The sequence below is a fragment of the Gossypium hirsutum genome, chromosome A13 (assembly GCF_007990345.1).
Source record: "Gossypium hirsutum isolate 1008001.06 chromosome A13, Gossypium_hirsutum_v2.1, whole genome shotgun sequence".
NCBI lineage: Eukaryota > Viridiplantae > Streptophyta > Magnoliopsida > Malvales > Malvaceae > Gossypium > Gossypium hirsutum.
The window spans coordinates 97222126-97249293 of NC_053436.1; the positions used below are offsets into that span (position 1 = coordinate 97222126).

At 31.4% G+C, this 27168-nt stretch overlaps 2 protein-coding genes and 1 long non-coding RNA gene across 3 annotated transcripts; all 3 read right to left on the bottom strand.

The window, feature by feature from the left end:
* Nucleotides 1-6709: 6709 nt before the first annotated feature.
* Nucleotides 6710-8890, bottom strand: LOC107895255 (uncharacterized). The gene is made up of 2 exons (XM_016820539.2): nt 7194-8890; nt 6710-6942 (listed from the first exon to the last, which is right to left on the bottom strand). The coding sequence occupies exons 1-2, from the start codon at nt 7561-7563 to the stop codon at nt 6863-6865; spliced, it is 450 nt and encodes a 149-aa protein (XP_016676028.1). The 5' UTR covers nt 7564-8890; the 3' UTR covers nt 6710-6862.
* A 43-nt stretch (nt 8891-8933) lies between these two features.
* LOC107895254 (probable aminotransferase TAT2) lies at nt 8934-12514 on the bottom strand. Its single transcript, XM_016820538.2, has 7 exons — nt 11923-12514; nt 10798-11137; nt 10445-10663; nt 10054-10113; nt 9705-9860; nt 9521-9614; nt 8934-9301 (listed from the first exon to the last, which is right to left on the bottom strand). The coding sequence occupies exons 1-7, from the start codon at nt 12171-12173 to the stop codon at nt 9168-9170; spliced, it is 1254 nt and encodes a 417-aa protein (XP_016676027.1). The 5' UTR covers nt 12174-12514; the 3' UTR covers nt 8934-9167.
* Nucleotides 12515-19582: 7068 nt separating this feature from the next.
* On the bottom strand, nt 19583-22649 carry LOC107895251 (uncharacterized). The gene is made up of 2 exons (XR_005907765.1): nt 20862-22649; nt 19583-20282 (listed from the first exon to the last, which is right to left on the bottom strand). It is a non-coding gene; the product is annotated as an uncharacterized lncRNA (long non-coding RNA).
* Nucleotides 22650-27168: the final 4519 nt, after the last annotated feature.

Here is a 27168-nt window from a genome sequence, read left to right on the forward strand (position 1 = left end):
CGTTTGTACATTGAATATGAATCGTGAAATAAACATGAAAGCTACCAACAACAAATTAATTACATTAAACATCAATTAAATTTAGACTCGAATCAAATTCTTAAACCTAAAATCCAACACCAATCAGATTTTAAGTAACACAATTTTGCAATAATAACCATTAAATAGCATTAATAATACTCGATTTTATCAATATGTATTTATTAAATGGTTAGATAATCAGACAAAAAATAAACCGTAAATTATTATTCTTCCACTTTAAGTGGACACGTGCCAGCGTGACAAGCTATCTGAGAAATAATCGTGACTAATCATTCGGCTCTACTGGAACTCCTTGGTGACTATCTCTCCTAGATTCTTACTCTCCATTTGACCCTCTATCTCAGCAAGAGACTTGGACTGCATGCATCTTCTTGAAACACTTAAACCACCCGCTTCTAGAGACAATCCACCTACTTGGCAAACATCCTTGCTAGCCACAAGCTTTGAACATACCTATTGTTGGAAAAATTGCATTTTATGGGAACTTTGAGGCATATTCACAATAGGTAAAGGTGAAGAGTTGAATCAAAAAATTATGGTTTCATATTCTACTCCATTAGACCTTTATAATGATATATCATAAGCTCAAAATGGTTGAGTGATGAATGAGAAATTGATGCTCAAAGTAAGCTATTTGGAAATATTTTTTGAAGAAAAGAAAAGTTTAGATTCCACATTGGTTAAATACCAAGTGTGAGATGTGTTTATATGTGGGAACCCTTTTGAAAGATGATTGAATGATTAAGTATAGAACCTTATCTTGTGTGCAAGGGGGTGTAAGTCTATACCTGTTGCGATTGGGGCACACCAGTACGACGTGAGCAGCACAAAATGTCCAGAATGTGGTCATGCCTAAAATGGACTTGCGAATATTTTAGCCCAACATGAAAAAATAGGCCTCTTTATTTTTTTCAAAGTTTCACTGACAGAAAAATGCATCGTTTGTGCATTGAATATGAACTATGAAATAAACATGAAAACTATCAACAATAAATTAATTACATTAAACATCAATTAAATTTTGACTCGAATCAAATTCTTAAACCCGAAATCTAACACCAATCAGATTTTAAGTAACGCTAGTTATTAACTTCTGCAATAATAACCATTAAATAACATTAATAATACTCGATTTGATCAATATGTATTTATTCAAAGGTTAGATAACCAGGCAAAAAAACAAATCGTAAATTATTATACTTCCATTACAAGTGGACACGTGCCAGCGTGACAACCCATTTGAGAAATAATCGTGACCATTCATTCAGTTCTCCTCGAACGCCTTGGTGACTGTCTCTCCCAGATTCTTACTCTCCGTTTGACCCTCTATCTCAGCAAGAGACTTGGACTGCATGCGTCTTTTTAAAACACCTAAACCTCCCGCTTCTAGAGACAATCCACCTGCTTGGCAAACATCCTTGCTAGCCACAAGCTTTGAACATACACGTTGTTGGAAAAATTGTATTTTATGGGAATTTCGAGGCATATTCTCAATAGGTAAATATGGAGAGTTGAATAATAAAATTATGGTTTCATATTTTACTCCATGAGACCTTTACAACGGCATATCATATGCTCAAAATGGTTGAGTGATGAATGAGAAATTGATGCTCAAAGTAAGCTACTTGAAAATATTTGTTGAGGAAAAGAAAAACTTAGATCCCACATTGGTTAAATACCAAGTGTGAGATGTGTTTATATATGGGAATCCTTTTAAAAGATGATTAAATGACTAAGTTTGGAACCTTGCCTCAGGCGTAGGAGGGTGGAAGTCCAAACAAGTTCCGAAATTATTGAGCTTGTCATGCCCAAAGTGGGTTTGTAGATATTTTAGCCCAACACGAGCTCTTTATTTTTTTATCGTTTGTTCATTGAATATGAACCGTGAAATAAACATGAAAGCTACCAACACAAAAATAATTACATTAAATATCAATAAATTTAGACTCGAATCAAATTCTTAAACTCGAAATCCAACACTAGTCAGATTTTAAGTAATGCAAGTTATTTATTTCTGCAATAATAACCATTGAATAACATTAATAATACTCGATTTGATCAATATGTATTTATTAAAAGGTTAGATAATCAAACAAAAAATAAACCGTAAATTATTATACTTCCACTACAGGTGGACACGTGCGAGGATGACAAGATATCTAAGAAATACTCGTGACCAATCCTTTGGCTCTACTTGAACGCCTTGGTGACTGTCCCTCCTAAATTCTTACTCTCCGTTTGGCCTTCTATCTTAACAAGGGACTTGGACTGCTTGCGTCTTCTTGAAAGACCTAAACCTCCTGCTTCTAGAGACAATCCACCTACTTAGGCAAACATCCTTGTTAGTCACAAGCTTTGAGCATACCCATAAGTCTTGAAAACCATTGGGTCCCATCTAAACATAACAACATCATAGCAACCTCTTTACAGCTGTCTGCCACGTCACATTAGTAAATAAGAGAACCTCTTTAATAAATACCCTTCCAAACAACAAGAAAGAGATATTTTGAGCCATTAAATATTTATCCTCCACAACCTACTCCTCACCTTTCTCGTTATCCTCTTGCATTTCTCAACTATCAGCCTCTCAAGGTGAACAATCATCCTCAACTCCATTACACCCTATTTCTTGCACAAATAAAAATTTATCAAATTAAATTCATAAAAATTAGAATTTAAATTTTTATAATATTTTTCAATAAAAATAATAAGAAAAACGTGCCAACTCCCCCTCCAAATTCTCAGCTTTTTTGCCAAATCCCATAATTAAAAAAAGGAAAAGAAAAAAGGTTGGTTGAAAGTAGAGGTGTGCATGGGTCGGGCGGCCCGGCCCGAAGGCCCGCCCGAAAAATAGGAGGGTTTGGATAAAAATATAGGCCCAAAAAATGGGCTTGGACAAAAAACGAGGCTCGTTTAGAAAACGGGTCGAGCCTCGGGTAAGATTTTTTTGGCCCGGGCTCGGGCCCGGCCCGGCCCGACCCGATTTTAATATTAAATTATTTTTATTTTTAATTTTAAGTAACTTTAGTACTTTTACTTTACTCTTTTTATTGTTTTTAATGTTATTTTGATATTGTAAAATTTTTTTATTAATATAATTTGGTTCTTAATTTAGTTCTAATTTGTTTCAATTTTTCAATTTTTCAATTTTAATATAATTACATTTGATTATATTTTTAATTTATGTATTATTTTAAAAATTATTTTAGTCTCATTTTTTATTTGTTTTTTGTTGTAATATTTGTTTTTATGTTTTAAAATGTATTTGATTTATTATATTTTAAAGTTTTTTATTTAATAAAAAAGAAAAAAAATTAATATGGCCGGGCCAAGCCGGGCCGGGCTCGGGCCTACCATTTTTCCCCGGGCCGGGCTTGGACAAATTTTTAGGCCCATATTTCGGGCCGGGTCGGGCCCGGACCTTGAAAACGGGCTGAAATTTTTTATGGGTCCAGCCCGAACCTAGCCCAGCCCGTCCCATGCACACCTCTAGTTGAAAGTTAATAATTTAAAAAATTAATAATAAAGAGAAACTAAATAAAGCTGAGAGTCGTTGGTGAATTAGACTTGTTGATATTACAGCCAGAAGACATTTCATATTTAGGCTGTCCTTTTTTTCCCCTTTTTCTTTATTATTTATTATTCGCTTTCCACTTAAAAATCATCAACTATAATTTCTTGGTTTAATAATTTATTCTACAACAGGTATCGATACTCAACCTCATCTGATATTGATATTAGTAAAAAAATAAAAAATAAATTAATTAATTATATAAATATCACTCAATTATCTTTGCGTTTTTATTTTGGTCACTCGATTTTAAAATTTTTTAATTTAGACACTAACATTTGGAAACGTTTTTGTTTTGGTTACCCACAATTAAATTCACGACGAAAAACCGTTTTTCTAACTGGTATAATAACACATTTAGTCCTTTACATTTACTCATTTTATCAATTTGATTCTAATTCTAAACAATTAAATAAATTTAACCCACTACATTTATAAATTTTATCAATTTAATCATCAAACTTCCTAATAAAAGCTTTTGCCTTATAAAATAAAGACACTTCACATCTATATATTTATAAAACCCAAAAAGAAAAAAAAAATTCTCTCAACTAACAAGTTGTTTTCAAAGCTAATTTCTAATACCAATAAGTTTATTTTGAAACTTTATTTCCTATTCTTTTTTCATTAATTTTCTTCTAAATATAATAATTTATAACCATTTGAAACCTTCATTTGAAACATTTTTTTGGTTTTCTCTATAACTTCCCACCCATTGTTACTCATTTATAACTTTTTCCTTCAAGATATACATTTTTCATTTGAGTGTACATATATCTAAAGATATTTAAATTTTTTTTAAAATATTTTAACAAATAACTATTCTAAAAAAATACTAATTTATAAAGTATAGGTGTAGAGGATTATCAAGGATTGCACTCACTATGTGAGTTGTTTATGTACAAATTTATTCAAGTCTAACCATTTTAATTATATTTTTGACATAATAATTTTTTTGGCTCTTTAATTTTACAAGAAAATTATTTTTGTCATCTATTCTTTTTGCCTCTTTTAGCTTTTAAACTTGAATTATTTGTTAATCACTCTGAAATGATAAAAAAGTTAACCTTTGTTAACTTTGTTGATGGCGTGGATACCATATAAATAATTAATTAATTTTTTAAATTTTAAAAAATAAAAATTAAAAAGATTTTTTAATTTTTAAAAATTAATTAGTAACTAATGTGGTATATATGTAGACTACCACGTGGATATCATATTTGCAAAATTTTTAACATTAACTTTTTCATTATTTTTAGATAATTTGATAAATAATGCGGCAAAAATTTAAAAGAATAACTAAAATGATTTTTTTTTGTAAAATTAGAATGTGAAATAAGCCATCATGACTATATTTGATATTGATTTAATTTTTGTTATAATTATACTTATAATCTCTCAAATAAAACTACTACTTTATTTAAAAACATGTTTACATATTTAAAAAATAATGTGAGTATAATGAATTTTGATGTAATTTAAACTAAAAGAAACTCGAGAAAGAATTAAAACATTTTACTTTAAGTAAAAAAAAAAACTTTTTAATTAGAAAAGCAAAAATATATATGATGGATGATTTGATAAAGAAACATGCATGCATCAATTCAAGCAATCCCATCCATCCATCACCAATGGGAAAGAAGGCGTCGATGTAATGAGATTTTGACGCGTCATTATCGGATTTTGAGATTGTTAACAGCCTTTACATCAAATCATCTCTTCAATCTTCTATCTGCAATCTGCATGCTGCATGCTTAGGTCTTTCTTTTGTTTTTGTTTTTGTTCCTTCAAAAAGATTGTTATTCATGTTTTCATTTATGATATCCAATTGTAAGCTTTCTTGGTTGTAGTTGTCAAGGCTTCTTCAACACTACTTTACCCAAAAAACAGTCACCAAATTCTAAGAGAATCCCGTTTGATCTCCTCCCATTTTTGGCTATCCTCACAACCTTTTCACTACTGTTTCTGTATATACGTTCTCTATTTTCTTCTCTTATAAAAAAAAGAACCCAGAAAAATACTTAATTTTCTAGTAATATATATGTTATTATGTTTTGAATATGACATTGCAATGGTCAATTATTTTTACTATTAAAAAAATTGATGGAATGAAGTAGAAATACCCATTGGGAGGAGGAAAACGTGAGGCGTAGGACGTAGGCAGCTAAGCTAAGTAGGTAGCTTCAGGTATTGGCGTTTACGGCTCCTCCTCTAATCTTCTTTGAAATCCAAACCAATCACTGCCTCTATTTTTCTTATTTAGCATTGGCTCCCTGCATATTTTATGTAAATTCCAATAAACCAATGTCCAAACCTTTTTCCCATTATAATTACACCAGAATTTACAATAATTTACTAATCATTATTTTTTCTTAGGGTACACATTGTGTAAAGACATATTCTCACCATACACACAGCATTAAAAGGAATATTCAAATAAATGTCTCCTACTTACTCCTTTAGATGGGAGTCAATGTGGCTTAAACTTAGAGCTTCAACATTTAAATGTAATCTTTTATTATTATTGAGGATGTGTTTATTTTATAAAAAAAGAAAAACGAAGAATATCTTTTTATATTTATTTCATAAAAAATAAATTAGTTAACAAAAAATTATTTATCAGTTAATAAACATTAAATTCTCCTTTTGAAAAACATAAATAATTTTTTGGAAAAAAAAACCCTTACAAGTAACTTGATTTTTATATAAAAAATTAACTTGAATCAAACTTAATATTATAATAATAAAATTTTATTTTAATAATAATTTTAAAATTTAAATAATATTCTTAATATTTCTTTGAAAAATAATTATATTAAAATTTCAATAATGAAAACACACTCCACTTTATAAATATTTAATAATAAAATTTTTATAGTATAAAATATGAATATATTAATATAATATGAATACTTGTTTAAGTCATACTTCACTTCGTTTATCTCTTCTAGCTCTAATGCGTCGATATCCACTTTTATATATGAATATATGTAAAGTGCTGTTTGATAAAGTGAAAAAATTAAGTATTGAAATATTTCTTAAAATTAAATACAATATAATTAAATTGTTTCATAAATGTAATTGTTTAAAAATTTTAAAAAATAAAAAAAAATTATATTAAGTGATAAGCTTGACATTTTTCACAGTCATTTGTTATAAAGAACAAGACAGCCTAACTAGAACAACACCCCTTCTTTCATTAATCGCAACAATTGAGTTAAAATCCCCCATGATGATCCACGGCAGCAATCAGATAATCCCACAGAATTTTACGATCGAGCATAAACAATTGTACAAAGTACCTCCTTGGAAACAATCCCCCACTTCAGCTGCAAGTGAACAAACCGTGTCTGATTAAAAAGAATATCCACTAGGACGTTAGAGTTCCAAAGAAGCAAACCCATTAGCCTCAATTACGCTTCCTAATTACTTTATCCGCCTTACCACCACTAATCCTGAAGCGCAACAAGATTAAACTCCATCTCTTTTAATATCTTATTAAACCCCCACACCTTTGGAAATTCCATACAAGAAGCCTTACCATTAAGAGAAAATGGAGAAGGGAGACAGAATTGCATACCCGCATCATCCAAAGTCCTCCATTGAATGTGCCTGCTCACCTCCCATGACAATGGGTTCGAGCCTCCATCATCAGAATATGGTTCAATGCCTGAGATCATTACATCCACAGCAACACACAGAGGCACCACCTTCCTCCGTACTTGAGCTCCCGACTCCATTGGTTTTGTTGCACGAATACGCTCATTGGATGACGATGCTGCGTTACAGCTTAACCCAGAATGTATTGCTGTCCCCAACGGGTCCAAGTTTTCATCAAATCCAATAACCCGATTATTACCCTTGTCTAAAGTAGTATCCAAGAGAACCGACCGATACCTATCCAATTCATTTTCCTGGGTGCCAACTGGACCCCATCTTAGACCCATCATCAACCCAGGTCAAACCCCGCCCACCAAATTAGCCGCATCACTGGCAGCCACATTCATTAAAGCCTTGACCGAAACCTTGGCCCATTTGGCCATTGCTTTTTCTTTCCCTTTTAACTTGCTAGTGGGTTCCTTATGTTGACCATTATTCCTAGCGCCAAAAGTAGAACCAGAATTCAACGGAATGGATGGATTTTGATCTATCGAATCATCCGTACGATTCTCCATTAATTCATGGCTGTCCAATAAAACAATAAATCTTAAGCCACCAAAACGCTCTGACTCCACTCTCCGATCTGTCTGACGTCGGAACTTCTTCTTTATCGCTAGGTTCAAAAGCATTAACGTTTTCTTCCCGCGATGGGCACAAGTCTTGGATGTGTCCATACCTCCCGCATCCAAAACAAACACTGGGAAGGGCTTTCATACTTTACATGTTGCAAGACAACATCAACTCGAATCTTCAATAGTGGTTTCCCAAGATCCAGCATGCGAGCAAATTTTCGAGGAAAATTTTGGATTTTGGTTTCCAAAAGGCATACACCTTACTCAATAAAGCATTAAACCTACTCTTCTTCCTATCAACTTAATGATCAGGGTGAGGCACATAATTTTTTCAATCAACGAATGCACCCTCTCCTAAAAGCATTTAGACGGAATACCATCTATGACCGCCGTTATTACATCACCATCTCGTCGTCTTCCTAGGCCTCCTTCCTGGTGCTACCATCACCAAGAAGCATATCCTTAAACGTGACCCGATTCTCCTCCCCCAGATCCCCCGTATCAGCACTAACTCCCACATTGGACAATCCTTGAGAACTCATCTTTAAAGGTCAAGCTTTACGGTGAAAGTATTGCTATAAATGATTGTAGACTAATTGGCCTTTGGTCGTCAATCACATATCAGACGGCTGAAAAGGGAAAGAAAAAGTTTTTTATTCAACCGTCAGAAAGACATGGGTTTGGAATTTTATATTATTCATTAATCTTATGTTTATAACTATGTTATTGATGAATAAATAATACATACTTCCCACTCTATTATCCTATCTCTTGTCTCTTTTACTTACTTGAAAGGGAAATTTTATAGTATATATTATATTTGGCTTGGAATCTATGGGACAAAGGTAGCTCTAAGAAGACTGCTGTGAGAAAAAACACAAAAAGAATCTTAACAACAAATTTATGCTATTCAAAATATCCTTCATCCTCAGACTGGACTTTAGCTACAGAAACATGTTTTAAGACTATGTTCTGAAGTTTCACCTGTCTACAAGCAGGTCCACTTGTCGAAATTATATAGTTGTCTTTAAGAGATACATTCTCGTACCACCATGAAAAACATTTAAAAAAAACTAAACATAAATACGTATGTCGGACATATACTTCGATTCTTGGGGAAATTTTATCACATACGGAAGACTGCTTTGCAGATGGATCTAAGAACATTGTATTTTCCATTAAACTAACCATATCTAACATCTTTTAAGTGTTGTTTACAATATATTAAAAAGCATCAAAGATGCGGAGCAGCAGTAACGGTTGCTGGTATACTGTATGAGGCTTGACGCCATGTTTGTATAGCTTCAACTTTTCTAATATTGCTACTGCTGCTGCTGCAGCATTAGCTTGGTGTGCCTTTTGCAGAATGATTTTAACCTCCCTAATGCTTCTTTCAGAGACTGTGGATCTGCAGCAAAAGTGATTCGGAGCCAATTTTTTAACCCCACTGCAGTACCTGCATCAGAAATTTGCTTCTCAGTGGATAGAAGGGGCCATAGATGCCTTGATTCGATCCCTAAACCTACTTGGTGCTACTTCTTAAGAGTGATTGCTTAGTCTACTAGGATAAGACGGTATTCGACTTTGCTTGTCATTGTTCCCTAATCTAACAAGAGGAATCATGCTTATGATAACATATAATGTTCATAAATGTTTGACTTGATTTGTTAGTTACCAGGAAGAATAATAACGGATTCTTCTTTGGCTAGCCTGAAACAGAAGTCGATGTCGTCGCTGATGTCTTCCAGACTGGAAATATTTAGTTTAATCTGTGAAATACATGAACAAAATTAACTGGAACATGTTTATGAATCCATCCGAGTTTCAAACAGACATTGCGAATTATATTGGTCCATTACCATGACAGCCATTGACCCCTGAGGCTTTTGGGGACAAGTAAGGCAAGGGATTTCCTTTATCATATCCCAACAAATATCCGATGTCTGCTTCAGCGTGTTGATAGTTTTCTTGAAGAAAACGTTGTCAGTTTGCTCTATTATATGGGGAACTGCTGCCTATGACACCCACCGGAAAGCCATGAAAACAATTGACTCAATACCTTTGGTAATGGCATAAAGACTTGAATCAGAAATGGAAACTTTCAAATCCAAGTCTTTTTCAAGGACCAGTTGGTACCTATACTTATGAACAACAATAGGATGCTCACATTTCATTAGTTAGTAACAAGCCAGTACCATAAATAGATACCTGGATAAAAGTTGCAGGTCCTCCTAAAATATCAAAATACTTCTTGATACGCTCGATAATCTGATAAAAACGAAAATACATGAAAATATAAGCGTATAAGAAGTAAGAAGAGCAAATCTGTAGAACAAGCAAAATCGAGCTCAAGAAAGCTATTATCCATAGAACAAAAGTCCGCACAACTTGAATTCGGGATTAAGTAGTTGGCAAATGTTGAAGGTGAATATAAACATGCATAGCACACCTTTTGTATAGCATCATTATTGTTGAAATAGACAATGCTTGCAGACTTCATGTGCATCATTATTTTCGAAATAGACTAGTACCAGAGACAATGTCCAAGAGAAAGAAAATGTCCATCATGAATGCTAATGTCCAGGAGAAAGAAAATGACCTTAGGATTCTTAAACATGCAAGAGGGGTCATTTATTACAAACCAACCGAGTCGCCATCCAGGCACGATCCATCTCTTTGATAGAGAGCCAAGAGTTAGAACCGGAACCATTGATCCAAAAACTCCCATTGGTACAAATGGATTGTCCCCGAAAACAAGGTGCCCATAGACTTCATCAGCAATAACAGGAATTTTAAGCTTCTCTGCAGCTTCTGCAATCTAATTACAATAAACAAACAATTAAATTACGCCCGGTTCCCCACTAGACTACTGCATGGCACAGTCTGTGCGCTCGAGTCTCGGCTCACAGACATAGTCATATAAAAAGTTCCACTTTACTGATGCATACCAACCTTTTTCAAATGCTGATAGGAGTACACATTGCCACAAGGATTACCAGGGTTTATGATTACAAAACCGACAGTGTTCTGATCTGCTAGTGCTTCAACAGAATCAAGATCAACTTCCCAGCCATTCTCAGGGAGAAGATCGTAATATCGAATTTCTAAACGTCTAAAGGTAGCACAGAGTTCATAAATTGGGAACCCTGGCCTTGGAATCAAGACGTTTGCTCCGGGTCGAGCTAGCATTGCCAATGCAACATCAATAGCTTGTGTGCAGCCAGATGTGATGAAAACATCATCACATGATAGTTTGTAGGGAAGATCAGATGATAGATATTCTGCAATTGCCCTGTTAATAAGTTTTAAAAAAATGCAAAAATGAGTAGAGAAAATCTCTGTTGACCCCACTTTTATTTTGTTGGAAGTACTGGTATCCGATGCATAACCGTATGAACAATCACACCCAAGTCCGAGCACATATCAAATATAAACTTTTTGATTTGTTTAGGAAACTCCAACTTAGGGGAGGAAAAAGGAAATACTGAATTTGACATAAATAACTGCTCTATATTGCATTAAATCCAAGACAATACGAACTAAAGCTAGACTTCATTATGCCTATATCCAGGTAAGTACTTGAAAGTTGAAATTATCCATCTACCGTAATTTCTTTTTTACTGTAAAAGATTTCTACTTTGGGTCACTTAGATTTTTAAATGTAGAAATTAAATCTAGATTTAATGAACCACCATGTTACCTTAAACCATGAGAGCAAAAGAAGACAAAATAAAGCCAAAACTTAAGAAAACAAATCGATAATTTCCAAGTCCTCAACTTCATCAATTGCAGGATCTGACGAACTAAAAGAAATAAATTATTTTGAGTAACCATGAAAAATTAAAATAAATTATTAGATTATTAAAAAAAAAAAACCTTCTTTGACCATAAAAGCTTGTCAACTGACATACGAAGCATCAACAGGATTTCAGATAACTTTCAGAACTGAATGAAACATTAAAAAAAAAAAGAAGAAGAAGCAGATTTTGATGGAGCTGAAGATATTAATACTAAAATTGAAGAAATTCAGGCATTAAGCAAAGAAAATAATTAACAAAAGATGGAAAATTTTTGAACCTTCTGGTTTGGGGAAGACCAACAGTGGGTGAATAGCCATTGAACTTATCAGATTGAAGAGCTTCAACAACAGCTTGTCCAGCAACATGAGTAGTATGAAAACAAGAATAAAGGGTAGGGTCACCCATACCCAAAGGAATCAACCTCTTGCAATTGTTTTCATCAAGATTTTGCATTAATAAACTAAGGATGCCTTTGATTGTGATTGTTGAAGCTGTTTCCATTTCATGGTTCACACTTCCATTCTCCATTGTTTTTCAAATTTTTAAAATACCCTCTCTCTTTTTAGAAAGAAAATAAAGAATAAAGAACACTTTGTTTTGGGTTCTTCAATGGAACTAAGGGAATTGCAGAAAGTCAGAGAGATGGAGACACATAAAGGGAGAGAGGGAGAGACACGATGTTTAGAGATGAAGATAGGCAGTAGAAGAATCGTTCAGTTCCTTCACCACACGTTAAAACTCCTATGGTCCTTTGCATGAAACAAAAAGTAATTTATATATACAACTAAATAAATTATATAAGATTTTATGAAATTATGATTCGAGGTGATTTATATATCTTTATAATAATAAAATGAAAAATCTGATTTGTAGATAATATTACATTCTTTCTCATTAAATAATTACTCACAAATCTTTTTTAATTAAAATAATTTATATTATTCAATGTTATTTTCGTAATTAAAATAATTTATATTATTTAAAAGTATTTTAATTTTTCCACTTTAACAAATAGTAATAAAAATATATGTTTATAATAGAATTTAAACTCACGCAAATTAAACTAATAAAATGTTAAATTTACTACTTGACTAAAATATTATTTTAATGTATTTTATACAATTTTATTTTAATATGTACGATTTATTATCTCTATGAATTATATATTTATGCCATATATAAAGTGATTGAATGAGTTGGTATCATGAATCAACTCAACATCAACTCAATTGTGAAATTATTAAAATACCCTTACTTTAAAGGGTTATTGAGCTCATTGGTGGGCCACTGAAAACTTCACTTAAAGGAATAATTAGATATGAACTTTTATTTTTCTATAAATATTTAAAGGTGGGGACTCATTTATATTAAAAATCCTAATATGTTAAGCATTTATCTGGAGTCTCTCTATTTGTGCGGCTTTTGACCTTATAATGAGTGAATCGATTGCCTTCAATACTATCCCTTTTTTTCTTCTTTATTTCTATTGATAATGATGTGGCGAGCGTGAAACCTTACCCCTGTTAAATGAAATGACTTAACTACATTTATTCAAAAATTATTGTGGCTCGAGAGTTTTGGTTTGTTTTCAATTGATTAGTGGATAGGTTTTCTGGAACATGGGCAAACGAAAACAACAAGTGAATTGGTAATGGGTCTCCTCACCTCTCATTCCAAGTCCAAATCAAAATCATCCAATAAAACAATCAAACCATCGCCAAATTCCTAACCTCCCCCGAAAACTCCTCGCCCTGACTCTATCCTCATATTCTTCAACACTATTCAATTTCCTAACCTCCCCCGAAAACTCCTCGCCCTGACTTTATCCTCATCTTCTTCAACACTACGCAATTTCCTACCAAGTTCAAACCCCACCTCTGCGAGCTCCTTATTACATAGATTTGAAAGGTTAATTTGGGCATTACATTTTATATAACGAAATGGAAAGAGACTACACATATATATATATATAGTAACTAAAGCAAGAAAAGAAAAGAAAGAGAATAAATAAATAAATAAATTCGTGTTTTAAGAGATAATTATGGAATTAGGTTATATTACATGTTTTGTAATTCTTTTTATTATTTTATTTGATGAAGATGAAGTTAAAGATAAAAAAAGAAAAAACACATTTTTTTTATAGATCTTATGTTATATTTTGTATAATGTTTGAATTTTTTTTTTGTGTATCTAAAACATTATATATTTATATTAATATAAAAGATTATAAATTTATATAAACCTTTATATATTTTTTTGTGTTAATCATGTTTTGCTTAATTTATTATTACAGTATAATTTTGATAATAGTTGGTTTGTTCGTCTTATGTCTTATGTCTTAATTCATAATATATTTTTATACGATTTGTCATGATAATTTAATTTGAATGAAAAAAAATAAATGTCTTTTTTTTAAAAATATTATAAATATAGATGAATTTTTTATGCATATAGTTCTTCACACATTAATAATTCATTTAAGATAAATCCTGATATGTTTGTATTTTTAATATTTGTTTTTCTATCTTATTTTAGTTTTTATTGTTTGCATAATTTTATTAAAGTTAATATTCTAAGTTTATTTATTTAATAATTAAATCATTATATATATCATAAATAAAATTTAAAAATTTAATCTGCTTTTTGTGGAACATAGAAAGTAGGCATATTGTAGCTTGGGCTGATATCAAAGTTAGCAATGCCTAATTTCTTCATTCAAGATTTTATGATGTATAGGGTGTGGTCGTGGGCATGTTTAATAAGGTAGGCCTAAATTAATTATATTTTATCAATCCTGCCTACTTTTTTTTATTTATTAAAAATTAGAAATTTTATCATAGGTATATATGTGTGAAAGTTATAGATTTAAAATATAAATGTGTATTTAAAAATAATATAAAAAAAACAATGAAATGTATAGTTTGAAACTAATTAATCATAATAATACATTAAATATGTACTATATTTAAAGAATTATTAAATTATAAGTAAATCGAAATTTAAACACATAAATACATCAGATAAACGATACTAAATACACTATAATTATTTATTATGATTTTTTCATCAATTGTACTTGTGACACTAACTCAATTAACAATATTATTAATACTTTTGGTTAAGTGGTAAATTTAAAATTTTACTAATCTAATTGACATGAGTTCAAATCCCACTATAGACATATTTTTCTTAGTTTTTGTTAAAATAAAAAGACTAAAATACCCTCGAAAAATGAAGACATTTCTGTGTTTTCCTAACCGAGTTAGTATCTGGTTAACCTGTGACACTATCTTCTTCAAGAATTTTATTAATAAAATAGATAATAAATTAAATTAAATAGTAAATGGAGATAAAAAAAATAATTTTTAAAAAATTTAGAAATAAGATTTGAAAGAAATTGTTGAGAAAGTAAATTAAGGGTGAATTGTATGGGAACCTAATTAATTCCAAAAAGTAAAAAAAAAACAATTTGATATTTTTATATGTTATAAAGGAGAAGTCCTCTTTTTCTATAAAAAGAAAAATAAATGATGGAAAGAGAGTCCTTATCAACAAATATAAAAGATGAATCCAAGTTTGTTTGTGTTTTTCTTCTCTTTTGAGATAGCATTGCCAGCATAGCTATTTGTAAACCAAAATCAGTGCTTCTTTACATAAATATAGCCCTACATTTTACTGGCTTGAATTAAATTTTAAGACCTTTTTAGGGAAAAATAAAATTGACATTATGGTAAATTTTACAAAACACATCTCTAAATTTTAAAATATTTTAATTGAGTCATTAAAGTATTTATATTATATTAATTGAGTTTTTACATCAACCTATCATTGTTTTAACATTAAATGTCAACTTAAATTGAATTTGTAATATATTTAAAATACCTACATAAAATTTTTAATATGTGAAATAGTGTTATTAAAATTTAAGGCTATTTTTTTTCTAATGTATCAAAATTAAATAGTTAGATATTTTTTATTTAGACATAATGATAAAATTAACTCTCAATGTTTATATTTCTATCAATTTGATCCTTATTCTTTTTTGAATTAAATCTGACCCTTAACCTTTCAAAAAAGAATCAAATAATTTTTTTAGCGGAAATGCTAACTAGAACATTAATTTTTAATCTTGTTGGTGTGACAACTCACATGGCAATCTATGTGCACATAATGCTTATATAACACTATTTGTCTTATATGTTACGTTAACAAATAATTCAAAATTATAAAAATAAAAATTTAAAAATATAAAAAAGTTCATAAAACTTAGCATAGAGTATACGTGGATTGTCATGTTTAAAACTTTAACATTTTAATTAGTATTCTTGTTAAAAAAATCATTTTGACCTTTTTTTTTTCAAAAGATTGATGGTCAAATTTAACTCTTTTTAAAATGTTAAAGGTCAAATTTAGTTAAACAAAATAAGGGCCAAAATAACAAAAAAAATGTAAACGTCAAAGGCTAAATTTGACATTATGCCTTTAATTTATTCAAAATTTGACATGCATGATTTATATGAATGACATGTAAAATATGATTGTCAAATTGTTAAAATATTAATTATACAAAAAGTTATAGAAGTGTGTAAAACTCGAATAGTTTTACACCAATGTCCTTCCCCTTTGAAAAAAAAATTAAGTTTCAATTTTTTTTATATATATAATGCTTAGAATTATCTATAACTTCTTCCCAACCCTTAAATAGAAGATTAAGGTCACAAAACAAGGTGAGCAAAGACGCTCAATAAAAAAAAATTCTTTTCTTTCCCAACCGGATTCGATTCTTTTAAAGGAGTAAGTCTGTTTATTTCTGGTTCTAAGAGAAGTAGTTTGAGTGGTCGACTCGCTTCTTTCAAACTGTTTCTCATTATTAAGAAAGAGTAACGAAGATAAAATATGAGCTTGTTTTATAGCAATAGTAATTAATCGGACAAATATACTTCATTACATTCGAACTCACATCCTGTTGCACTGACAATAATATCAATACTAATCAAGCTAAAGCTTAATTAATTTCAATCTTTTTGAAACTTACAAGTTTTAGAATCGAATTAATATTCATATCATCCAAACTAATATTTGTTGTAATGTTGTAAAAATCAAACTAATGATCGAATTCAAACCACTAACTCATAATTCAGTCGCTTCATCATGATAAAATAAAAAAAATTCAAAAATATAAAAAATTAATAAATATGAAATAATAATAGAAATATAAATAATTATTTTATAAATTATAAAAATAAATATTTAAAAAAAATTATTTGGATTCAACTATTGATTTTTTATCGATTCAATCCAATTTTAATTAATTTTATATTTCTTAATTTTATGCGATTAATTGAATCATCAATTTTTAATTTAATCAATTCAAATCGATTTATGACAATGTTTCTCTCAAAATAATTGATCCGGTCGGATTTTATTAATTTCCCTAAACCTGATCAAATGCCTAAATAAATTGGTTAATTTCTTCAAAAAGATTAAATTTATTGACTACAGTATTGGATTACTATCTGAAGAGAGGAGAAAAGAACTCTGAGTTTCATTTGGATTAGAATTGACCAACAAATGTAATCCGCGTGATGGATTTTGTCTTTATTTATGTCCCTTACAAAGAAATATTATTAGAAAAAGTTAAAAGTTAGAAAATACTTGTACCGCTTGAACTTAATTTCTGTCTTCTCATTGGATACGCAACGTTAACATTGTTGGGTTCATTCATTTCTCTGGCCCATTTTTATTTACTAATGTTTTCAAAATGTCTTTTTCATTTTCTTTTTTTTTTGAAAGTGACTTCATTTTCAATTTTTTTAACGTGGTTTACTCATAATCACAAAACTTTAGAAAACAGATTTAAACATTTATAACATATTTTTTATTTATTAAGAATGTTCAATTTTAGATTAAATTTATCTACTTAGAATTTGTAAAAATATTCGGGTAAACTATCTAATTAATCACCTTAATTTTATGGTATTTTCATTTTGATCACCAAAAACGAATGATTTTTCTTACAATATTTGAGTCTGAATACTTCTTTCTTAATGCACAAATTTCATCTGAAATATCATAGAGCCTAGCATAAAACTCTTTTAAAGGTTTTATCTTCTTACATTTTTAAAGTCTCAAACTTAGTAGTTAGCATGTGAAGCTTTGATTGTTTTACTGTATTTATTTCCTCTTGTGTAGTCTCTAGAATCAACCATGCTTCCTTGGTTGTGGTGCACTTTGAAGTTTTCCTAAATTTTTATTCATTAATTCCACGAAAAATAAGCATTTAGGGCTTTGGAATTATCACTTCCAAGCTTCTTGTCTTCACTCCTCTAGGATGTCGCATTATTGGGACTCTTCATGCCTAAAACATCAACAAGAGGAGGTTTTTAACTTGTCAAAATTGAACGCCAAACCTTTTAATACATGGACTTAACGAAAACCTTAATCTTGGCTTTCTAATAAATATAATTGAAGTCGTCCAACATCATGGGGGGTTCTAGTAACTGAAAAACTTTCAATCTCAAACAAAAATCAATGCAAGGTTACCACTTAATGTATCAAGTGTCTAGTTTTAATACTAATTGAAATAATGTTGACTTTTGCCAATCAAATATTAGTCTAGATATACATTTAATTGCAACTAGACTAAATAACTTGTGTAGGAAAAATAGAGATGGACACCAAAAATTTGTTCATGTAGCTCGAAAAATTCCTACGTCTGTGGGGGCATTGCCTAGAAAATTAATTTACTATGCTCAAAATATAAATTGCGATCTAAGTTTCACTCACTCACTAAGTAACAACCTCACCCCTATACTTACTTTAGATAATTCTCTCTATAAGACTTTTCTCCTTAGAAGCTTATATGTAAATTGATTGACTCAATTCAATTTACTTACAAAGTTTGCACTAAATAAAAAACAATTCATCTACTAAGTAGCAACCTCATCTCTATATTGACTCTAAATAACTTTACCTCTATGTTGGCTTTAATGAAGGAGCCAGGGTTGGCAAGAGAGAGATGCTGTAGGTGGGTTCCTTGCTGCGAGACGCTGGATAAAGCATGATAGCATGGATATTTTTGCAATGGAAGTTACGATGGTGCTGTTGGGGGTTAAATGTAAATTTCGCGGAGATTGAAAGTGATTCTTGTCAGATTATTAGATACTTTACAAACAATGGTCTTATGTCAACTTGGAGAATCTAATAAATGAGATCAAGTTATAATGTGCTTATTTTGATAAAGTGGTGTTTCAACTATTAGAGAATAAACTTGCCCATCGCTTTGTCAAATAATTCTGTTTAGGTTCCAATAATTGTTTTATTTGATGATGATGCACCCAATTATATGTATCAATGGGTTTGTATTCACCATTCTTATCTATCTATACTCTATAATTTATAATAGGAACGATGATTTTTTTTTTCATTATATTATTAAATTTACATTTTAAAATAAAAATATTAAAGTAAAACAGAAGTTGTGATAATTATATATTTAAAATTAATTATAATTGAATTGAAGTTGTGATAATTTAAAATAAAAATGTAATTATTACTTAAATAGAATTCTAAGCATATTAATTATCAACTTAATTAATATATTAGAGTTAATTATATTAATAAACTATTATTTTGAATAATTTTACTTTCGCATTATTTATATTTTATGTTGAATAAGTTAAAAATTTTTAATTATGACTTGAATTTTTTTAATTATATATTCATAAAATGATATTTGAATTGAAAAATTAATATATTTTAATTATATTCAAATAAAAAGATATTATTTTACATTAATTACTGTAATTAAAAATATAATATTTTAAAAAAAATTAAATATTACAATACATATGACATTAAAAGCTAGTAATAATAAAGTGTGAAGACATATATGGGAGTTTTAATCCAGTAAGTTTTAACAATAATGCATACCAAAAAAAAAAAAAAAGATAGCTTTATTTTCAAAAGATGATCCAAAGGTATTTAATTCAATAACTATCGTAACATCACATTGCATTCGAGTTTGATTTATCATATGATGCACAATAACTGGACCAGCTATTGCATGAAACTTCTTAATTGATCTCGGTAACCACGTTGCAAGACTTGTTATCTTCTTCAAACTGATGCAAAGGAGTCACATTTGTATCAAGCAAATGCAAAACCAGCACCATAATCAAACAGCCAGCAAACATTGGGATTGGCCCAAATATCCAAAGCAGCAAAACAGTGGCATAATAAATAGCTCGCAAGCCAATGGACCAGCAAGCACTGCCTCTTATCACCGCTTTCTGGGCGTAACTCATTGGGATAACTGCATTGGGCATGCTAATCAAGAAACAAGCATGAACAAAGCTGCGTACACATTGAAGAAAAGAGCCGAAAGCCACCAAGAAACATATGAGAAGTGTTATGTATTTGATCGAATTGATATATGAGCTTGTGTTGCCATATATAAGACTGTTTTTGAAGAGCTTTTGATGTGATGAATCCGCTAGCAATGTTCCAATTAGCGAACTCAATGCTAGCGATGTTGTTGCCAAGAAAGTTGATGCTGAGATTGTGCTGTTGATCGTTGTCAATGATAATCCTCTATCTTTAGGCTCGACCTGCAACATCCTTTCGACCCAAGCTTTCCTGAAATGGTTTTCAAAGCCAATGGCAGTAGTTTCAGGGAATTTGAAGAAAAACATGGTAAATAGACAAGATGAATAAACCAGCTGGGACCAAAACTATATCCAAGTATTCCTTGCTCCAACCCATAATTTCTTTTTTGTCATTCAAATCAACTCCATGTTGAGTATTAATAAGCTTTTGCCGTTAATTTCACAATGGATTAGTTCAACTAATAAAGCTCTGCTTCTCTGGGGCATTGTCTTTATTTGGATTAAAATGCAGCTTTTCTGCATTAAAAATTGCAGTTTTATTTTACCTAACTTAAAATCAACCAAATTTGACTCCTCAAAAACAAGAAATTATAGGAAACTTGTTGGAAGAATAGCTTAATAAATCGATTCTACACAACCCAAATTTTTAAATGATAAGCCCAATGGGGACAAACTAACCAAAATCAACGATCCATAACTGTTTAATTCGGGAAAAGATATTAGAATTTGGGCTAGCACGACTTGAATTAGTTAAACATAATTATAAATATTTAAACATTAATATAAGACAAATAGCAAAAACAACACGATTTAAATATGAAAAGCTTACCTTGTTTTGTTTCCTGTGCGGTTGTCTGGGTACAGTGACAGTTTTTGCCTGATCCATTTACGAATGGATGTGGATTTGGTGGAGTTGGGTTGGGATATATTGTTAAGGGCTCTTCCAGCAAGGCGTGCCACTGTGACAGAGAGTGTTTGGCTAAGAAACAGTCGTATTGAAGATTGATCTGATGCTTTAAACAATTTAAATCGAGTGCTGGGTGTTCAAAGGTTGGTTTTGGTCGGGAGGGAAGTTCCTTTTCGAGGTTGGATCAAGATCCAATGATACATGACTTGAAAGAAGAATCGATTGGAGGAGTGGATGGTAAAAAAAGACAAAGAACGAATGTTTTCTTTGATAAAGTTTCTGAGACTTTGGAATCTGAGGAAAAGGAGGTGAGCAATGTCTAGCTTCCCAAACCAATTTATCGGCGACCGTCAGGGGGCAAGTTGGATGGTAGCAATGAAGATTATAAGTTGGAATGTTCGTGGATTGAAAATCCACGAAGCATTAAGGAGGCTTCAGCAGATGTTGAAACTTCACAATCCCCAAGTCGTCTTCTTTATGGAGACAAAGTTGGATTCAGTCAGAATGGAGAGAGTGCGTCGACGGGGTAAGTTTGTGCATGATATTGATGTTTTAGCTGAGGGTACGAGGGGAGGTCTTAGTTTGGGGTGGAAGATTGATATCGATTTGCAGAGTTATTCGAGTATCCATGTTGATTTGAATATACGTGGGCCTGATAATTGTATAAATTGGAGGCTATCGTGGTTTTATGGTTCCCTGATCTGGGAAACCGTAGTGAATCTTGGTGTCTCCTTCGAAGCTTAAGCAGAGATCAGAGCTTGTCGTGGTTAGTATGTGGGGATTTTAATGAGATTCTTTACTCTTTTGAGAAGAAAAGGGTATTTTACGTGATGATAGAAGGATGGAAGAGTTTCAAAGGGTGCTGGGGGATTGCCAATTAGAGGATTTAGGTTTTAAAGGTTCTTGGTTTACCTGGGAGTGGGGTAACTTTGAGCATAATAACATTAGGAAAAGGTTGGATAGAGGAGTTGAGAATTCCGCATAGTGGGCAAATTTTCCAAATTTTGTAGTGCGCCTTTTGCCTCACTCATTTTTGGACCATTATCCTCTAATGTTGGTAACGGATAAAGGGGATGGTGTCTTTAGAGCAATCGTTTTCAATTTGAAGTATCTTGGACGCTAGAAGATTCGTGTGAAGTTGAAGTTCCTCTACTTTGGGAGCAAAGTAGGGGTACTATTCCACAGTGGCTAGAGTTGTTGGGGCAGGGTTTGGAATCTTGGATAGATAGGTTTAGAAAGAAGAAGGGTAGAAAACAGAGGTATTTATTTAAAAAGATCGAGGAATTTAATTTGGGTGAACGGGATGATGAGAATATTTTCAATCTCATGGAAAGTAAAATTGATTTGAATTTGGAGTTGGAGAAGGAAGAGATGTTTTAGAAGCAAAAAGCGCGTGTGAATTGATTAAAGCAAGGTGGCATAGTATGAGTTTCTTTCATCGTATAGCGTCTCAAAAGAAAAGGATGAACAGGGTGAAAAGGTTAGATAAGGGTGACGAACATGTAACTAGTGATGCAGGAAAGGTAAATAAAATTGCTAGGGAGTTTTTATAGAGTTATATACCTCTTAGGGCTTGTGTGATTCTGACCATATTTTAAGGGGTGTTAATGGGTGTATTTTGGAAGACATGAATAGACACCCCACGGCTTGATACGAAAGAGATAAGGTTCTTGTATCACTGAAAGCAATGGTACCCACAAAGGCATTGGAAATGGATGTTTTCCTGTTCTATTCTTTCAAAATTACTGGCATATCATAGGGGAGAAAGTGGGAACTTACTATCTTGAAGTGTTAAATGGAGGTATGTCCTTAGCAGATATAAACTTTACTCATATTGTGTTAATACAAAAACATCAAATCCGAATAATATGAAGAAGTTTCAGCCTATAAGCCTTTGTTCAGTTTTGTATAAAATTATCTCAAAAGCCATGGTTAACTATTTCCAAAAAGTTTTAAGTTGTTGTATTGATGAAGCGCAAAGCGCTTTCGTTCCTGAAAGGTTAATTACAAATAATATTTTGCTTGCTTATGAGATCTTGAAGGTGTTTAAATGGAAAAGGAATGGTAAGAAGTAGAGCTGATCATGGGCCGGGCGGCCCGGCCCGACCCGAAGGCCCGCCCAAAAAATGGGAGGGTTTGGGTAAAAATATAGGCCCGAAAAATGGGCTTGGGCAAAAAAACGAGGCCTGTTTAGAAAACGGGCCTGGCCTCGGGTAAGAGTTTTTTGGCCCGAGCCTGGCCCGGCCCGAATTATATATTAATATATATTTTTATTTTATTTTTAATCATTTTAAATTTTTAATATAACCATTTTTTATTATATTGTCAATTTGTGTATTATTTTAAGAATTGTTTTAGTATCATTTTTTATTTGTTTTAATATTTGTTTTTATGTTTTTAAATATATTTGATTTATTATATTTTTAAATTTTTTATTTAATGAAATAAGCAAAAAAAAATTAATATGGGTCGGGCCGGGCCGGGCCGGGCTTAGGCTTAGCATTTTTATTTCAGGCCGGGCTTGGACAAATTTTTAGGCCCATATTTCGGGCTGGGCCGGGCCCGAGCCTAGTAGACGGACCTGAAATTTTGTCTGGGCTTGGCCCAAACCTGGCCCGGCCCGACCCATGATCACCTCTAGTAAGAAAGGTCACTTTGCCCTTAAACTTGATATGAGTAAGTCATACGATAGGGTGGAATGAGATTTTTTGAAAAAGATGCTTTTGAATATGGGTTTTGTGGAAAAATGGGTCGATTTTATTCATTATTGTGTGAGCTCAGTAACCTATTCTGTAATTCTCAAAGGATTGGCAGGTTGAAGGTTCTCACTTGGATGGGGGGCTTCGTCAAGGAGATTCGCTTAGCCCGTATTTGTTCTTGATATGTAATGAAGGTTTATCCTTGTTGATGCGCATGGCAAACCAGAGTAGATCAATCAAGGGTGAAAGAATCTATAGAGGGACTAGAAATTTCTCATCTTCTATTTGCTGGCAATTGTATCCTATTCGATGGGGGCTATGGTGAGGGAAGCAACGATTCTAAAATAAATTCTTGAGGAGTACGAAAAGTCATCGGGCCAATACGTAAATTATGAAAATTTTGTTATATATTTCAATTCGAATGTAGGGGATGATGTAAGGCATAGGATATCAAGTTGTTTGAGGGTTCATATTTCAATAGATCCCGAGCGCTATTTGGGCTTACCTAATATGGTTGGAATGAGAAAAAAAGACGGTGTTTCAAGGGCTGAAGGACTGAATGCAGTGTCGCATTAACAGTTGATGCGTGAAACCGTTGTCCCAATGGAGAAAAAAAGTTTTTATAAAAAGTGTCCTACAAGCTATTCCCACTTTTACGACGTCTTGCTTTTTATTACCAACTTTGTTATGTCAGGAATTAGAACATATTATCTCTCGTTATTGGTGGCAAAAATTTAGGGGTAAGTGAGGGATTCATTGGTGTACATGGTCTATGTTGTGCACATCGAAAGACCATGGTGGGATGGGTTTCCAAGATCTTAGTAAATTTAATATTGCTCTTTTGGCCAAGCAGGGATGTCGTTTAATAAAATATTAGAGTTCATCATTGGCGTTGTCGAAACCATTTTCAAATTTTTGAAAACAACGGTCGACTTTGGTTTTGAAAACGAAAATGAAAATGGGAGTCGCCACCAATCCCTTTATTATGAGGTGTGATCGGATCACCTTGTAATTTGATTGTTTTAATAAAATGTTTTGTTCTACTAAAATAACGATTTTGGTCTACGAAATTCGAGAAAATGGGTTCAAGAGTCGGTTACATACGATGAAGGATTAGCACCCTCGTAACGCCCAAAATTGGTACCTAATTAATTAATTAATGTCTTAATGTCGAAAGTTAAAAATCCGTAAAGAATTTAAAAATACGGTCCTCCTTTTTTATTAATGTTAATTTTACAAAAAATGTTTGGATAAATCGAAGCAGATGCTAAAGACTTTCTTGTCTTAAAGTAATAAAATGTCATATCCATCACGTTAGGACACGACATTTTAAACCCTCGAGAATAAGCTTGTCTTTTGATTTTCAAAACTCATGTATTTTAATTTTAAAAAGATATTCAGTCATTTGGGCCAAACGAGAAAAATCGAAACCCAGTACGTTAGGGCACGATCTCTCGAATTTCCAAACACGGAATATTGCCTTTATTAAAGAATCCTTTCTTATGAATTTAGGGTGAAAATTGAATAATATTTAAAAATAGTATGCGGATAAAATTGTCGCGGGAATGAAAACGAATATACTAATAAGAACGATTTACGAAAATTGCATAGTGTACACCAATTTAATAATATAAATAATCAAAGATGAATGAGATAAATGATAACAACGATAATGATACCAAAGTATGCGCATAAAAAGACTACCAACTTAGAGAATAAAGGCAAAGAAATAAATAAAATATAAATAAAATCAAAGGTACAATTTGTAATAAAATATATAAATAAATGAAATAATAAGAATAATAATAATACAAGTAAAAAAAGATCTAATTTTTTACAATAATGGATAAACAAACAAATAAGAATGGATAAAAATTTAATTAAAAATTGAAATTTAGCAAATAAGCAAATAAATAAAGTGATATAAATAAATAAATAAAATGTTAATCATAAGAGTAAAAAATATGTATATAAGAAAAATAATAATAAAAATAATATTAATGTATATATAGAAATAGAAATATAATAATAGTAGAAATATAAATAGATAAATAAAAATTAGATAAACAATAATAGTATTAGAATAACAAAATAAATATAATTAGAAACATAATAATAATAGCAATAATATATTAAATTAGTTAATTTAATAATAAAATAGCAAAAATAAAAAAATGACTGAATTGAAATTTAAAGGGAATTTGAAGGCATAAATCAACATAAAATAAAATGAGGAACCACATTGAAAGGCGCGTGTAACACCCTCTACCCGTGTCCGATGCCAGGACCAGATACGAGGTATTACCGGACTTAAACATGCACACAGACGAAAACCAGGCCATAAAATTTCATTTAATTCAAAACTGTTCAGACACATGCATAACGTCTCTTATTTGGGTCTACGAAGCCCAAAACATACTTTGGAACGGTTTCAGGACTAAACCGAGAACTTACGAAAACCTGAAAAATTTCACGCAACAACAAGTCTTTCATTTTAAACATATTTCACTTTAACCAACATCCATGACTATCAACCTCAACACAAGATATTAGCACATACATGAGTTCAATAACATTTCAATATCTTCTATTTTAATACCAACGTATCATTTGCCTACCATCATGTATATAATGTACATTCTTACGTTAACTAGAACTAGATATGTCAAATCTTATTCTCGTTTAATACCATCTTACTGTGGTTACCAATTTGTCCATTAAACATTCATGTTCAAGACATCATTACTTATTTCTATTTAATTCATGATCCATAGGTATGCTTTCAACTTACCTAATGTATTACCAATCATGCAAAACAAACAAAGCTAACTACCTCATCACACCAGAAACATAGAACATGACATGATTAATTAAGCTTACAAACCATAATGAATATGGGCCACATCCCATGGCCATATACTATAACTCAACGTAGATCAATAGGTTAGGCCAAATCATAATAATAATACATGTCATAAAACTAGCTTCCTATACATGCCACTCACTTGATATTTCTAATATTTGAATTAATTCTCCCAAAAGTGATAGCTTGATAGTGTGATTTTGCCTCCGACGATCTTCAACCCCGAGCCGACCTACCAAAACTGAAGAAGTGGAGAGGAGGGGTAAAATTTACGCTTAGTAAGTCCATATGAAATTAATAAGCAATCACCAACATGCTTTCTAAGATAAAACATCATAATTGTACAATTTACATATATTCTGGTTAAGTTGTTTTATTGAGTTGAAGTTACTAAATCATTTATATATAGAGCTACAAAACTCAAAATTAAGTTCTGTTAATTTTCCTTCAAACTAGACTCATATACCTTTCTCCCATAAAATTTTAAGAATTTTTTACTCATCCAATTAGTACATTTTATTTATTAAATTTTCCCTTGTTTCGCTGTCCAATAGTTCTAACCCCTCTTCACTAAAAATTATTTTGATCATAGTGCAGAATTCAGATAATGCTCTAATCTATCTTTATAGAGAATAGACTCAATAAGGATTCTAATCATATAAATTTT